We start from the raw sequence: 17,860 nt of genomic DNA, 5'->3' as shown, positions 1-17,860 counted from the left end.
TATATTCCATTAAATACAATGCACTCTATACTCTGGCTCTAATATGGCTAAAGAATACATTTACTCCTAGATAAGCTTCATTTAAGTAATCTTTGATTTCTATTATAAATCACACAAATCAGCACTTGCCAGATTATTAAAACCAGAAATCATCAAAAGATTTAAAGTCCCAAACATTGATTTGATAACAAAGTGTTTTGTTTTCTTTTTAAAACAGGAAAACAACTCTGAGATAGAAACAAATCACCTAAACTAATAAAATCTTTGGGGCTGAAGCTTTGGTCAATGGAAACAAGTCATGTTCAGAAAAATAACTAAGAGCCTTACATAAACCTCCAAATATTATAAATCCTAAAAAACAAAAAAAAATCTTGGGCAGGCACAATGTAACAGTTCAGTGACAATTCTTCCATTAATCTACTCATATAACACAGAAGCACCAAATGGATCTTCAACTTCAATTAGAGGTAAGCGGGGGCAAAAAAAAAAAAAAAAAAATTTCAATACTGCATATAAATGACAATTTACTACTCATTATGTAAGTAACAACTTACTACTCATTACTGAAAAGTAGGGGGCAGGGATCAAATGATTCTTTCCTTGATATGTATACACGGTGAGAAAAATAAATTGTGGCAGTAATATCTTTAAATCTACACTGAATATAAAGTGCAGATACATAAAAAGATTTGTTTTTAAAAATTGCTTTCTTCATTTAGATAAATTCAATTCAATTAGAAACTGAATGACTGTACATTCCTTTATATAAAAAAACAGACCGATTAGCTTTTACTATAACAACATTCATTTTGGTTTTTATAACTGTATAAAGCAGGAGGGAAATTGGTTTATTTATTTTAAAAGTGAATGAATCAAGCTTTGAAAGGTTAAGACTTATTCAAGGTTTTGATACCAGTTCTCTTTGTACTATAATTTATAATAAGTTTAAAGGAGAATTTTAAAAAATTGACACATCAGAAGCCAGAAAATGCTAATATTTTTATAGGCAAGACAGAGAGATCCATATTAAAAAACTCATTTTATTGGTATTATAATACTAGTAGGTATTCATACTCTTTAATTTTGCATCAGGCCCTTGTAAAGAAGGGTTTCATTAATTTTTTTTTAGGATATAAGAGGGAATTCAGTATGTCAAAGATAATTTCTTCATAAACAGACACAGGTTCTTTCAGAATTAGTATTTGCTAGCTCCTTAGCTGTCAATTATACACCTATTTCTACAGATACAAGAACCTTATAGAAACTACGTTTTTGGGCTGGCTTAAGAGATGGAATGGAAAGGAGAGAGAACAGCTCCAGCAAACTTTAATTTTTATAAAAAGGTTTCTACGTAACGCATTTCTTTTAAGCAATATTTGTATGAACAATCTATTAAGCATAATTTGGAACAAAAATTTCTACAACTGGAAATCATGAGTACAAATTTTCAAAATACTGCTCTAAAGTCACAAGAGCTAGATATGGATTATGCCAACTTCTGTAATAAACTTTCTCTAAACATTTCCTAAAGATATCACTGATATGAATGTCTTTATAAAAACTGAAAATTCGAGTTTTTTAGAAAGGTATTTTATAAAACTGTGCAAATGAAGCAAAATAAATTCCCACTGCAGCATCATTAAATATTATTCAATATTACAATCTACCTTAAAGAAAACACACTGAAAATCCTCAATTTAGGAATGAATAAACTATGCTATAAATTCACTCTCAGAAACAATACTTTAAAACTTGCAGAAGCTGAGGATCCTAAACACAATCTAACTAGACTGGTTCAGTGCTAAGTAAAAGGCAACCAGCTGATGACAGTGATCAGCATTTAGTAGTGTAACTGTAACAGTAGATAACTGAAGTGACATAACTGTCGCTAGTAAGGCCTACAATCATTAGCTCATCAAGTGAGCAATATAGGCTAATCACTATTGACTATTAAAGCCGCCAGATACATTCCCAGTGAAGACTACTTTCAGAAACTGCTTTACTCTTCAGTTTAAAGGATGATGTCAAATAACAAATAATACAGATATTTCTCGAAAGCACTGAGTCCACATAATGGAGAATGATATACTAGTTGGAAAGAAGAAGGGGGAGAGCGAAGGAAAAATGGTTTCCTTAGACATAAAGCTATTTTGAGACACTCTGGAATTAAAAAAGAAAAACAAACCCAAAACAAAATCAAATGTTTGTAATTACTGATACTAAGCTGTTAATAACACTGAAGGCACATGTTAGTTGATGATTATGCCAATCTTCTTTTTTTTTGAGATAAGAGTCTTGCTCTGTCACCCAGGCTGGAGTGCAGTGGCACAATCTCAGCTCACTATAACCTCCTCCTCCTGGTTTGAAGCGATTCTCCTGCTTCAGCCTCCTGAGTAGCTGGAACTACCAAGTGCCTGCCACCGTGCCCAACTAATTTTTGTATTTTTAGTAGAGGTGGGGTTTCACCATGTTGGCCAGGCTGGTCTTAACTCCTGACCTCAAATGATCCACCTACCTTGGCCTCCCAAAATGCTGGGAGATTATGCCAATCTTAAAGGATCTCATAACTTTATTATTTTAATTTAGAGACACTATACATTAGGGTAATATTCTAATAAAATTTTTAACAATAAAATATTTTTTGGCATGTAACATACTGATCGAAGTATATTTTAGTAGAAGATATTTGAAGAACTTAAAAAGAATTCTACAAAGGGTTACGTTGCCTGACTGCCCCCTCCACCCCTCCCACACAAGGAATAAACAAGGTGATGGAAAGATAGGGAAGTTGACAAAGCAGGATAAGAATGGGAATAATATTAATCCCATGTTGTAACTGCTGTAGATCAAAATAAGTGTGATAGAAAAACTAAACACATAATACTATAAGCAGGTTTTCTTTGGATCTTAACAAAAAATCTAGGTAGTTGACAGTGTGAAGAAAGTTACTACAATATTTAGGAAGCAGGATTCGACAAATAAGTAGCTCTTGAGCTAGGGTGTGTTGATGGGAACATAAAAGATGACTATCTAATTTTAATCTGTACACAAAAGCTTTTCCTGAAAATGGTGACAACATCGTCTCCATTCAATAGCCATTAAGTATAATTTTATTATGTATGAAGTATTTTGTTAGGTACCAGGGATATAGACATATTGCCACAGAAATCAAATCAAATGTAACAATGCCACTTTACATTTAACATGCTCATACAAAAGACAAAAATAAGTAATCTAAAATAGGAGTAATAAATCTGTACCTCTATCACACACTCAAAATTTATCAGCTTAAAATATATCCTAAAGAATATTTTCTATATGAACAACTGGTAAAATATTTAAAAGATGGAAATTTATGGCTCTTCAATTTTGGCCCTAGGAACCAACCATAAAAGTATCCCAGCAATATTCAGACTAATTCCTTTACTCAGAAAATCATCAACACATCAAAATGTGATTTTCTGTGACTCTCCAAAGAAAACCCCAATATGTACTACAAAGGGTAAGTAATCTACAACTGTGCTTCATGTACATGCAATTAAAAAAATCCACAATTAACCAACTCTGCTATTTAAACTGAGTAGCAAAAATCTAAAATAAAACCAAAATTAGAACATTACTGAAAAAAAAAAAAAAAAGATACGGATCCTAAGACATAAATAAATTAATCCAAAAGATAGCTACACGGCATCCTGAAATGAATTTAAGCACTGACACAGTATTTTTTGATGAAAAGGACTGTTATTGTAATTGCAGTTACATTAATATATGTGTATATATACATAAACATGCACATGTACACATACATACACATCACTCAGACACCCAGATAGCTTACTTACATACTAACATGACCATATCAGGTATATACATCTGCATTAAAAGTATACTATCAGAAATGCATTTTGGTGCTAAAAACTTATTCATAGGCCATATTACTGCATGTGAAAAAACCAGGTGAAATAATACAGCAATTACTAACTAAAAGCTATATTCACTTCTGGATGTTCTTTAAGGAGTTGTAAAAGACTCTTTGTTAGAACAGAGTTTAGAAAGCAAGGCTAGGGTAAGCTGAGAGGGGAGGGAGAGAAAGATGGTCCAGATCAAAGGAACAAGAGGGTACCACTTTCCATCTTTCACCTGACTCTTCTAAAATTGTATAGCCATACTCTTTAGTTTATAAATATAAGCTACTCCCAAACTTTCGCTAAAAAATTTTAAAGAAAATCTTTACCTAAAAGAAAACAAATCTAGTGTTAACTCCCGCATTCTACAACTTCTTTCATATTAACAAGTAACTCTGAAAAGACACATTCCAGTTAAATAAAAAAGGCTACTTATTGAGGCTGATGTCTTAATTGATTTTTGGTCTAATTGCTATAATCTAAAAATTAAAAGCTTCACTCAAAGAACACAAATATTAGTAACTCAGAAGGCAATATTTTTTCATTTTTGTAAGACAAAATCAAATAAATTAACAGTGAAGAAATGAATGTTGACGAAGACCAAGCAAGAATAACAACAGATTAGCCACAAGTCATTCTTTGAATAAAGAGTTCTTTATAATATGTTTTCAAAGAGTTTTCTTGGTAGACAAGTTACAACAGCATGTTATGAAAACAATAACCACACACTTTTCATATCTGCTAATGCACTGCAGTGCTATGCAATACAACTTTCTGTGATGATGCAAATGTTCTGTTTTGTCCAATACGGTAGCCAACAGCCACGTATGACAACTGATAAAATGAACTTTCAATTTTAGTTAATTTAAATTTAAATAGCCAAAAAAGGTAATGGCTACCATCTCAGCCAATGCAATTCCAGATTTCATATACTTGGTTACATATAAGTTTAAATCTAAATTCTTAATAATTCTCTTTCACAGAAGGAAAACTCAAAATCAAATAAACTCTCAGTTCTATCGCCTTCACTACACCTCAATATATTTAGACTGCATGGACATGGTGGCTCACGCCTGTAATCCCAGCACTTTGGGAGGCTGAGACAAAAGGATCGCTTGAGGCCAGGAGTTCGAAAGCAGCCTGGTCAACAAAGCAAGAAGACCTCATCTCTATTTAAAAATAAAAAAAGTTATTTTAAATACTTGTGTACAAACGGATACAAAAGTATATCTTCTGCACAAATGGTCATTATTTTTTGGCACTTAAGACATTCTTATCCCTTTGGAAATAATCTTACTCAAGTAACCAGAGAATTTAACTCAGAAACCATGCAAAAATAACACCAGTCCCCCTGCCTCCCACAAACTTACAATTTAACCAAATTTAAAAAGTAAGTACCGTTCCCTATTACCTTTGCATAAACAAGGACAAAAAGATATGTTTTAAAAATATAAAACATATTTAACTAACCATCTCCCCAACAAAATGAAAAATAACCTTTTATATAACTTTCTAACTATACAAACTATTCATCGATAATTAGCTCAAACACAGGTCTGTAAGAATATAGTATTGTAAGACTATAGAGAGTTTTTAAAGACAGCTATTTTAATACAACATTCACTTGATTAACATAAGAAATAACGAATATAAGAAATAATTAAACAGCCAAATAACTTATCTCTGTGTAACCAAATAGCAGTAAGATTCATAACTACCTTGAGTAGTGGGTGGGAAGAAAAAAACTGTGGGGAAAAAAAAATTCATTGGAAACCTTTATCTATACTTCTGAAAAAAATTTACTGTTGTTTGACATAGATGTTATATTTTCACGTAGTAGCTTTCTAATTTTTGTAAATTTCCTTTTTAATACTTAGTAACCTTAGCACTTAAAATCGATTATATTATAAATGACATCAGTATTCTTACCTTTATTTGACTTTGATGGTTTACTCTTGATAGGTTTAAGGGAACTTCTTGATTTGTCCTCTCTATCTTTAATAAGTTTCTGAACATCATCCAAAGACAGTTTTTGTAGAACAACTACAGGCTTAGCTCCTTTATTTAGATCTTCAACTAATCCTATTTTTTCTACTTTGTCTTTCTGCTCTCCTTTCATTTCCATTTTCTTTGTTTCCTGAGTAACATTGCCATCTTTATCCCTCTTGATTTTCGGAATGACAAAATTTTTCAATGCACCAGACCTGCCCCCCAACAAATAACTTGGAAATTCTGCCTTATTGTCAGGGTGTGCTTTATTAGTGTCTACTTTACTCTTGTTACCCTCTGTCCTTTTGTCATCTTTACTATTTGGTGATTTAAAACCAGGTTTATCAGATCTTGATTTATTAGAATCTCCTTGTTTAACACGAGGACTGTCAGGTCTTGATTTTTGTTCCCCAGAAGATGGTCTTTCCCTTGAGTCCCCTGATTCATGCCTGTGTTTTCGTTCTAGTTTATCAGTTTTTGAACTATCAGATTTAATGCCATGTTCATTTCTACTAGAGGATCTCAATGTTTCTGGTCTTCGAACCCTAGACTGATCTCCTCGATGTCGCTCTGATTCACCCCTGTCATCTGATTTTTGTTTATTATCATGGTCACGTCTTAGTGACTCAGAAATAGATCGCCCATCAGGTCTCTGCTTTAAGGCTTCAGCTCGCTCTGATTTTAACCGAGGTGAGTCAGATTTAGTATCTTGTTTATGTTTAGACACTTCAGGTTTTTTCTCCGTAGATGGCTTTCCAGAATCCCTCCTATTGTCATGCCTGTGTTTTGGTGTTTCAGGTCGCCCTTCATTTTTTTGCTTTGGAGTTTCAGGGCGGCTTTCACCTTTTTGCTTTGGAGTTTCAGGCCTTCCATCACCCTTCTGTTTTGGGGTTTCAGGACGCCCTTCACTCTTTTGTTTTGGAGTCTCAGGCCGGCTTTCACCCTTTTGCTTTGGGGTTTCAGGCCTTGATTTTGTTGTTTCTGATCTGCCATTATTTTGTTTGTTGTCATTTGGTTTTGTGTCAGACAGTCTATTTTCATTTTGTTTAGGCTCAACTACGGTGCTCTCGTTTTGTTTGCATTCAGTTGTTCTGCTCTCATTCTGTTTAAGTTCTTCTGTTTGGGTCTCAACTTTAGTTTCTAACTTATTTTCAGTTGATTTTGTCTCCACCAATCGGTTTTCATTTGGTTTAGATTCTGACAATCTACTTTCACTTTGTTTCATTTCACTCTTTGAAAGCTCAGGATCAGACTTTTTTTTAGGTGTCTCAGGATGGTTTTCTGGTGTAGATTTAAGACTTCCAATAACATCTTCCTGAAGAACAGAAATAGGTGCATCATTACATTGTTTGATTTCTTCAGGCTTTTTTATGGAGTCTGAATCCTGAGTTACAGAAGCCTGAGAGTCCACTCTTCCTGCCTGATGAAGATCAATGCTAACCATTAATGCTGGCCTTGACCCATTTCCCGTAGAACCCGTCTCCTGAGAAGCTGGTCTATTACCTCCTGTAGCACCCCCAGCCTCCTGTGGGTAAGAATCTTGTTTTCTTTTTTTCAAAGGCTTATCTGAAATTTAAAGATAAATATTTGATATCAGTAATAGACATGTATTCTTATCTTATTAAAAACCCTATGGATGTTTTTTATCTTTTTTAAGGTTATGTTTTAAAAATGGAGTAAATGCAAATGCACATATGCATACATAAAATAGTAAGCATGAATGACACAATACTTTGAAAACCAAGGTTTGAAGAAATATGCTTGAGAGATTTCAATAAATACAGTAAAAAGAATTTAACTGCATACTCTTTAAGGATATAAATAAGTGTAAGAATATAAAATGAATAGAACTTATAATGTACCAAATACAAACATATATTTATGTTCATAGATGTTAAAGATAAATCAGATTCTTTCCCTAAGAATAAAACAACCAGTTATAAATCATAGTCTCACTCAGGTTAATTTTAACTGTTAGCGAAAAACTATAAAGAGCTCCAAATCTGCCAACATACCAAACAGGAAATATAAGCTTTTACTGTATTAAGATAAGTATGGAAAAAAAGAAATAAAATAGATACCATGCCATTGGAAAAAAATGAGTTTAAAAAATGAATTTAGTAATCTGTCATTTAACTTTAATCAATAATTCAAATTCTTTAAAGTGTTAAAAGAGTGAAAGGAGTTTAAAAGCTAACCACAATGTTAGATAGAAGTAAATTTAAAATAAGGAAGCAATAGATATCAAAGGAATAGAAAATTTAAAATCAAGAAGCAACAGGTATAAATTAGAATCCTGTCTTAAGCAACTTCCACTGAAGAAAACTGTTCCTACTCTTCAACATAAAGTTATAATGTTCTAGGGGTCTATTCTGGTCTCGGAAAGAAATAATTTACAGTATTATTAAATGTAAAGACACACACACAAACACAAATTCACCATTGCAATAAAATGTGAAGGTATTTTTAACATCTATATATTTCTGTGTATGATTCCATTTCTGACTTATGAGGGTGCTAGGTCATTTTCTGTAAATTAAATCTCCAGTTAGGTCTTGGGAATGGTTACATTATAGTACCTTGAGGTTTGGCTTCCTTTTGTTTATTTGCTGAGCTTGAGTATGTTTTAAAAATCACTCTTAGTTATTTTAATAAGACAATCTCTAGATTCTCTTGTAATATTCACTAATGTGAATATAAGGAAGATGGTATCACAAGATTAAAAGTCAAACTGACAACTGAAAAATGGCTCCTTATTGTTAAGAGAACCAAGTTGCGATTTTTTTTCCTAATGGTAATGCTTCTTTTATATAGCAAAGTTCCAGTTTTCTTTTTAAAGTGGGAAGTAGCAGTTCTTGCCAGTTTAAAATCTAATCAAATGTAACTGCAATTTAATTAAGATATTTGTTAGTTATATTTTATAAAACTAAGTCCTTCTGCTCCTTCAGTTATCCAGTCAAATCTAACACCACACATGCTCCATTTGTAAACCACCACCATAACAATTCTAAAGTATATTATCATTAGATTGTTTCCACCAGCTAAAACTAACATGGTAAGAATTTATAGGAAGCTTTCTACGTCAATACCTTAAAAAAGAAATCAGAATACTAAATTTATGTTTATCGAATCCTCTTTTAGAATCTTCTGCCATTCAAAAATCATCTTTATGTTTTGTCATAGGGCAAACCAATTGATATCTCATGAATAAGATGCTTTATCAATTTATACTTATCCCTTAAACTTTTATAAGAATCTAGAAATTCAAACAGTATAACCTAAGATTTCTATATTTTTGATGAAATATGCTTTGTAAAAGTAACTAAAATGGTAGCCTAATCATACTTAAGATGTACAACGACATAGGTCTCTGGTATCTGAAGATTTAAGATATCTATGGCTCACTCTTTTATGCAGTGTCTTCAGAAAAACATTAGCATAACTTAGAGGGCTGACTTTTTTTTTTTTTTTTTTTTTTTTGACACGGAGTCTCGCTCTGTCGCCCAGGCTGGAGTGCAGTGGCGCGATCTCAGCTCACTGCAAGCTCCGCCTCCCGGGTTCCCGCCATTCTCCTGCCTCAGCCTCCTGAGTAGCTGGGACCACAGGCGCCGCCACCTCGCCCGGCTAATTTTTTGTGTTTTTAGTAGAGACGGGGTTTCGCCGTGTTAGCCAGGATGGTCTCGATCTCCTGACCTTGTGATCCGCCCGTCTCGGCCTCCCAAAGTGCTGGGATTACAGGCGTGAGCCACCGCGCCCGGCCTCGGGCTGACTTTTAAAGGATTACAAAATACTCAAGAGTTTGTATACTATTAACCTCAATCCAATTTATCTTAAGACATTAAAATGAAAATTTAGCAAATACAATAACAAATATCTTAATTTCAAAGAAATGATATATTTTTATTTAAACTGAATCCTATGATTATTTATAACAAAAAATGTATGAAAGTATTTGCACACAAGTAATTAAGATTGGGAAACATCTTACCATTTTTTTCCACTATATATAAAATGCTGTTAAATACAAAATTTTAATCATTCAACTACTGAAAAGTACTTTACTCCTGTGAAACCTGGAAAATTTTCATTATTGTGGCAAGGATTCTTAGATATGTTAAGAGGATGTATGTTCTGATTCACTTGGTCTGATTCAATTCCACCATGAGCTTACTCCTTATAAAGCGGCTCTGAATCTGTACAGATCACTTTTGTTCAACCACTTTTGTTACGAGTCTTCATTACATCATAACCACCTAATAATCTTGGAAAGCCATCTCTATGAAGAATCATTCTGGTATTTAGGACAGTGATTACCTGTAAGCCCTCTTCAGCACTAGGAACCATAAGATTAGCTATTAGAATACATATATTCCTAAAGAAAATGCATACAAAAGGATTATCGTAATCTCAAAACCAACACTTGTCATCCAGATGCTGATATCCTCAAAATAAGATCCAGCCCTTACAGAAATTCTAAACTCAATTATGCTTACAAGAAAAACAAACTATACCAGTTACTTAAATCTACAAGTGATATATGAAAACACTTAAAGCAGAAAGCACAATAATTGTGTATACATGGTGGCCAATTAAGTACAATGAAAACACACCACCCCTCAACCACAATACAAGCTGATTGGCTAATTGTCCTATTCCTTGTACCAAATCCCAGTCTCTTACTCCAAATGACAGTAGGTAATAACTGACTTTTAACAAGGGCTATAGTGCAAGAATATTGTAACATTATATAAACATTAGTGAAGCTGAGCCATTCCTTATACTTGCTAACATGGAAAGTGGACCTTAGGAAAAGATGAAATAGGCAAAGATGAACAAAGGAACCCCCTCTTTGACAAAGGAAAGCAGAAATTTTCAGCACATGAAAAAGGTATTAATATCTAATGATAGGTCATCCCAGAGGCAAAGAAAGATGAATAGCCTTTTAAAATTAATTTATGTAATTAGAGACACTAAAAGTATGAGCAAAAAGATTGAGACAACGGTCCTTTTGGAATATTATAAAATATTAGGTTACAAAGTTGCCTTATCAGTGTATATATAGAATTGCTCAAAGAAGAGAGAACAGGACAAAGGGACATAAATACCTAACAGCTAGAAAAACGTCCTTCTTATGCAGAACAAGGGTACAATAGGGTCTGCCACAGCCTAGGTAAAACAATGAATTCCACAAATATTCTACATTTGTTGAATTTTCTAATCTTATTTATAAGGTATAGTGTTTTTGATTCCTGGTTATTGAGTGGAATATTTCTCTCACAGTAAATGAATATATTGGCAAACAAACTTATACCCTAAAGTAAAACTAGTAGGCCAAATATTCCTGCCTGTTCCGTATCACCAGTAACACAACAGTTGTAAAAAAGTCCTCAGTGCCAAATGTTTGAATACATTAAATGTTGATTTTAACATGTAGTCTTTAATAAGCAAAAATAATGGTAACTAGGGACAAATTAATTTCAAGGAAGTATTTCATCTCTTAAGGACTCTAAAACCACCACTTCAGAAGAATTTTGCTTTTATTTATGACCTCACCTATACCCTTGGATCAATATATACACCTTTAATCATCGCAAAATCTCAGGGTAACTTCTTATATCACAAATACTATCCCATCACGCAATGCAGAAACTGAACGCAATATGCCAAGTTCAAATCAAAAGGGTTAGGTGGCATCTAAGTTCCAAAAGTTTCCAAATACAGTCATGTATTGCTTAACAACAGGATACATTCTGCGAAATGCATTGTTAGGCGATTTCTCTGTTATGTGAGTATCATATAGTATATTCACATAAACCTAGATGATATAGCCTACTATGTACCTAGGCTATGTGGTATAGCTTATTGCTACCAGGCTATAAACCTGTACAGCATGTTACTATATTGAATACTGTAGGCAACTGTAACACAATGGTAAGTATTTGTGTATCTAAAACATATCTAAACATAGAAAAGGTAGAGTAAATATACAATATTATATTCTTATGGGACCACCACTGTATTTAAAGTCTAGTGTGAAATGAAACATCATTATGTGATACATGACTATAAATCCACGAAATAAGAGGAAAGTGGCTTTCAGAAAACAAGTTAGAAATGACAACAATAATATGAAATCAGCAAAACCTACTTTAATCCTCAGGATATCACCACATACCTGTATTTTCACCAAAATTGAATGTCAACTCTGCTCATTCAACTTTTCAGTTATCTGTAACTATGTCATCATAGATTACAGAAAAAACTATTTAAATAATTGAAAATAAAATATACAAGTTTCTACAAGAACAGTATGTTGTATCTGTTGACTTTGTTCTTTTTTTCCAAAGGAAAGTTAGTAGTATAAAAGAAGTTTGCTAATATACAATTAGAACTATACATGACCCTTATTTTAATTCCATTTTTATAAGTAGAAACTTTGGATTCAACAAATATGATACATAAAAAAAGGTCACCATTCCTCCTCTGTTTTTGTTACTATCAACAACTATTAAAATTCACTTAAAAAGTACATTCTTTTTCAAGAACACATTTTTCCATAATAAAGATTTAAGGTCACGCAAAAATTCAGTTATCAGGGCAACTAACTTTTCTTGGTCAGGGAACTGTAATATTGTATGTTTCTTGCAAAACTGACTATCCTAAGATTCAGGAATTTTGAACAGGTTAATAAGAAAAGCTGAGTAATATTACTTTTTTCATTTGACATGCATATGCTTTTATAAAAGGTTAGAGGAAGAGATGTAATTTGGAACCTATGTATTTATTTCCTGAACCTCACACGGCAAACTAAAGAGAAAAGGTACAAGCAACATTTCATCCTTAGTATCAAAACTTTACTAGTTTAAAAAAAAATTCCAGAAGTCCTACCCAGAGCAATCAGGCAAGATAAAGGAATATTAGGCATCCAAATAGACAGTCAAATGATCTCTGTTCACTGATGAAATGATCTCATACTTAGAAAACCCAAAAAATTCCTCCAAAAGACTCACAGACCTGATAACTTCAGGGAAGTTTTAGGATACAAAATAAATGTACCAAAATCAGTAGCATGTCTATACACCAATAACATTCAAGCTGAGAACCAAATCAAAAACTCAATCTCATTTACAATAGCCACACACAAAAAATAAAATACCTAGGAATACATTTAAACAAGGAGGTGCAAGAGCTTTACAAGGACAACTACAAAACACTGATAAAAGAAATCATAGACAACACAAACAAATCAAAAAACATTCTATGTTCATGGATAGGAAGAATCAATATTATTAAAAATGACTATACTGCCCAAAGTAATCTACAGATTCAACACTATTCCTATCAAACTACCAAAGTAATTTTTCAAAGAATTAGAAAAACTATCCTAACATTTATATAAAACCAAAAAAGAACCTTAATAGCCAAAGCAATCCTAAGCAAAAAGAACAAAGCTGGTGGCATCATATTAGGAAACTTCAAACTACACTACAAGACTACAGTAAGCAAAACAGCATGGTACTGGTATAAAAACAGGCACACAGATCAATGGAACAGAATAGAGAACCCAGAAATAAAGTCACATACCTAAAAACAACTGATCTCCAAGAAAGCTGACAAAAATAAACAACAGAAAAAGAACACTCTATTTAATAAATGGTGCTGGGAAAACTGGCTAGCCATATGCAGAAGAATGAAATGGGACTCCTGCCTCTCACCTATACAAAAATTAACTCAAGATGAATTAAACACGTAACTCTAAGACCTCAAGTGATAAAAATCCTAGAAGAAAACCTGCAAAAAACTCTTTTGGGACATTGTCCTAATTAAAGAATTTATGACTAAGACCTAAAAAGCAAATACAACACAAAGAAAAATTGACAAATGGGGCTTAATTAAACTAAAGAGCTTCTGTACAGCAAAAGAAACCATAACAGAGTAAACAGGCAACCTAGAGAATGAGAGAAAATATTTACAAACTATGCACCCAACAACAGTCTAATACCGAGAATCTATAAGGAACTCAAACAAATCTACAAGAAAAAAACAACCCACTAAAAAGTGGGCAAAAGACATGAACAGACACTTCTCAAAAGAAGACGTACACACAGCCACCAAATATTTAAAAAAAATGCTCAACATCATTAATCATCAGAGAAATGCCAATTAAACTACAATGAGATGCAATCTTAGACTAGTCAGAATGGCTATTATTAAAAAGTCAAAAAATAACAGAGGTTGCAGAGAAAAGGGAATACTTACACACTGTTGGTGGGAATGTAAATTAGTTTAACCCTTATGAAAAACAGTATGGAGATTTCTCAAAGAACTAAAAATATAACTACCATCTGACCTAGTAATCCCACTACTGGGTTTCTATCCATAATAGTTTCTATCCAACTATTTTATAAAAAAGACACCTGAACTCATATGTTTATCACAGCACTATTTACAATAGCAAAGTTACAGAATCAACCTAAGCGTCCATCAGGAGTGGACTGGATAAAATGTGGTATATATATACCATGGTACACAATCATAAACAAGAGTGAAATCATGTCCTCTGCAGCAACACGGATGCAGTTTGAGGCCATTAGCTACCCTAAGTGAAATAATGCAGACAGAAAATGAAACACTACAGGTTCTCACTAATAAGTGGGAATTCAACAACGGGTACACACGGACATAAAGTTGGAAACAACAGATACAGGGGACTCAAAAATGGAGGAAAGAGGGAGGGAGCCAAGGTTGAAAAACTATCTAATGGGTACTATGATCACTATTTGGGTGATGGGTTCATTAGAAGCCCAAACCCCACCATCACACAATATACCCATGTAACAAACCTGTACATGTATCCCCTGAATCTATATTTAAAAAAAAAAAAAAGACAAAGAAAAAAATCCCAGCTCCCTAGCCAGTAAAATGAAGACTTCTAGCAATCTCTTTATTTGCATCTATTTCTGATTTACATATGTTGCAAACATTGTAGTATAACAATTACTAAATACAGTCCATTTTTTTCAATAACATTAAAATGAGCCATCATGACAGGCAGGAGATATAATATTAATCTTCAGCGTGTTTCTTAGCATAGAAACACAATTATCTAGTCATAATCCTGTCAAACACTGAACACATCATATATAAAAATCAGCTCTACCCAATATCAAGAAGTTTTATCATTACCAAGAAATAAAATATAAGAACTGAAAATCAACCTAGAATATTTTAATCATAAAATTAAATCATAAAGCATGCTTTTGGTCTGATCAAATGTGTATATGCATTTACATAGCAATCAAATTCATCAATTATATTGCTAATTTCAACCACTGATTCATCAGTCTCTTAAAACATGAAAGAAATTTTGTACACAGAGTATACCAAATTACTAAGAACTTACTAGGGATTTATTTTTATTTGATTATGAAGCACAAGGAAAGCTCATAAATTCATAGACCAGGTATATCTTGAAACTCCATCCTAACATACTAGTCAGATAAAAGGGAACACTTCACTGTAATTACCACTAAAAGACCCTTAATTTCTAAGGTTTGCTATTTAATATTAACTTTCCATGATTTGTTTACTAAAAAAATTGACATTATTAAGCCAGTAGGATCATAAACCAAGTGAAGTATCTAACTGCCTAATAAGCATACACATAAGCTTTTCTTAAATATACCTGTTCAAAATAATTCTATAGTACTTAACCTTGTTTCAGCAGAAAAAAATTTGAAGGTGCACAACAATATTAACATAACTTGTGAAGTATACATGTCATATAGAAATGCTAATGTTCATTTTAGCAGAAAAGCACAAATAAGTAAAATCATATAGTATATAATGAGCAACAGACCTGCAGTTAGAGAATTACCAAATCTCATATAGTTGTTTCAGACAATAAATGAAATTGTTACAAATTTAACTTCTGTGTTATGAGTATTAGGAATAAAAATATATACTTGAGTAGACATAAATTATACAAAATATGAGAAAAAAAGTAATATGAAAAGAATTTCTGACACTATAATTACATATTTGCCCAGATGATGAAGTGGTAATAATGAATTATTTTACCTTTATCTTGAACTTCTTTTGAGAAGCGCTCCCTTTCAATAGCTGATTCTCTCTCTATTCGCTCAATTTCAGCCAATGCATCCAATTCCACTTCATCATATATAGGTCCCTGTTGTGATACCTGTTGCTGATTCTGTACCACAGAAGTCTGGGGTTGTTTTGTAGCAACTGAAGTGTTCTGTTGTAAAACAGGCACTTGATTTGCTGGAAGGAATGCTGTTTGTTCTTGCTGCGACAAACATTGAGCAGCATTTAGTGGGCGGTTTACATCCTGTGGAGTAATGGGTGTTTTTGAAGTCTGTCCCGGGTACTGCACATTAAAAGGAATATCATTTTCTGAAACATTGCTATTTTCCACACCAGAAATCATATCCTCTTGCTGGTCCATGTCTGAAGACCTTACACGAGAAAGTCTTAATGTAAGTTTAGTAGAGTCCTTGGATGGAGAACTAATTATATCATACATTGCCGCTTTCTCACTCTGCTCTTTTTCATCCTTGCCTAACTTCATTTTCTTTTGCTTCTTTTGTTTTCTTTCTGGAGAATCTAGCAAGATATCTGGTGGAACATCTCGAGGTGATGAACAAGGTAGAGACTGAGATTGTAGGATTAAAGGCGGTCTTGAGCCTAGAAAAATAATTCGATAGAAATAATAGTTGTGCGGGTTTCACATTTTCTTACAATGTGATAGAAATATTAAGTGACAACATAGTAATGCTAGAAAAAATAAGAAATTATATGATTCAAGCTACTTATTCACAAAAGATGAAAAGAAAGCTTAAAGACTTGTCCCACACAGTTGTTTAGCTTGCTAGTAGATAATCTAAAACCTAGGTTTGAATCTAAGTATGAGTATTCAATTTTTCAGACCAGTATTATTTCTGATTTTTGTGCCTATAATGTATAAATATTTAGTTTTATAAGGGTAAAAAGTTCATTGCTTCTAAAGATGATACAACACAAATATTTTGGGCATGACCATCTCTGTTCTTTCATGGACTATCTAGGAAAACGGATATATCCTGATTAAAGAAAGAATAAGTATGCTTTTGTTAAATTACACAAAAATAACAATTTAATCCTAGAGATCATCTCACATGACTACTACTGGGATGATAACAAAAAGCAAGCAGTCAATTTACAATTACTAAAGCCTTTACTTACTTCAAAAACTGGTGGTAAAGTATTGATTTATACTTTTATGCGGTCTTCTCTTTCTCCCTTAACATCATTCACATACTTGCTTCAGCTTGCTAATCCTCTTTTTATTAGAAAAATAAATAAGTTCAGTAAATTTCAAGGCCCAATAAAATATACTGAGCCCAGAGTCCATTAAATCAACCAATGTTATATGAAACAGGAAAGTGTTAAAAATAATCAGATGGAAAAATTATCCTAGTTAATAAGCCTTCAGACAAAAATTCTCCTTCAGACATGAAGGAAAAAGTACACTGATATGCTTCAGAGATAATAGTATAACTGCATCTTAATAATGTATACATTTCTTATCATTAAACTATAAAATATTTAAAAACTTGTAGGAAATTGTAAAAATTGGTCAAGATAAAAGTTTTTTTTTTACAGACAGAACTTAAACCTAGAATTGCCTTAAATTAAGCTTTCACCGCTTTTATACTTTTTCCATGATACATAAATCTGGACTTTCAATTAGCAAGGTTAATGTATTTTAAATGTTATATATAAACATACAACTTTATTGAATCAAGTGTGATAAAGATGATATGGGAGCAATTAACTATAAATGTTAGTCTGAAGTCGTATCAATCATTCGTTTTTCCCTTTAGACTCAGCTTATATTAGACATTAAAAAGAAATGAACCTAACATTTTGTGTTGTAAAAGGTGCTTTACATATCAGTTCACTTG

At 32.7% G+C, this 17,860-nt stretch overlaps 1 protein-coding gene across 6 annotated transcripts in view; it reads right to left on the bottom strand.

Annotated features, from left to right (window-relative positions):
• Positions 1–17,860, bottom strand: part of NIPBL (NIPBL cohesin loading factor) — a 192,987-nt gene that overhangs the window by 70,960 nt on the left and 104,167 nt on the right. For 4 of the 6 annotated variants that reach the window (XM_078004661.1, XM_015139874.3, XM_015139876.3 and 1 more), the window contains 2 exons: positions 15,975–16,601; positions 5,835–7,460 (listed from right to left, as the gene is read on the bottom strand). In XM_078004661.1, the coding sequence (XP_077860787.1) occupies positions 5,835–7,460; positions 15,975–16,601 (2,253 nt within the window). The remainder of the gene's footprint in view (positions 1–5,834; positions 7,461–15,974; positions 16,602–17,860) is intronic. The other 2 variants (XM_078004663.1, XM_078004662.1) reach the window with 1 other exon arrangement.

Source organism: Macaca mulatta, chromosome 6 (genome assembly GCF_049350105.2).
Source record: "Macaca mulatta isolate MMU2019108-1 chromosome 6, T2T-MMU8v2.0, whole genome shotgun sequence".
NCBI classification, from domain to species: Eukaryota; Metazoa; Chordata; class Mammalia; order Primates; family Cercopithecidae; genus Macaca; species Macaca mulatta.
This window is presented reverse-complemented; position numbering and strand designations above follow the sequence as displayed.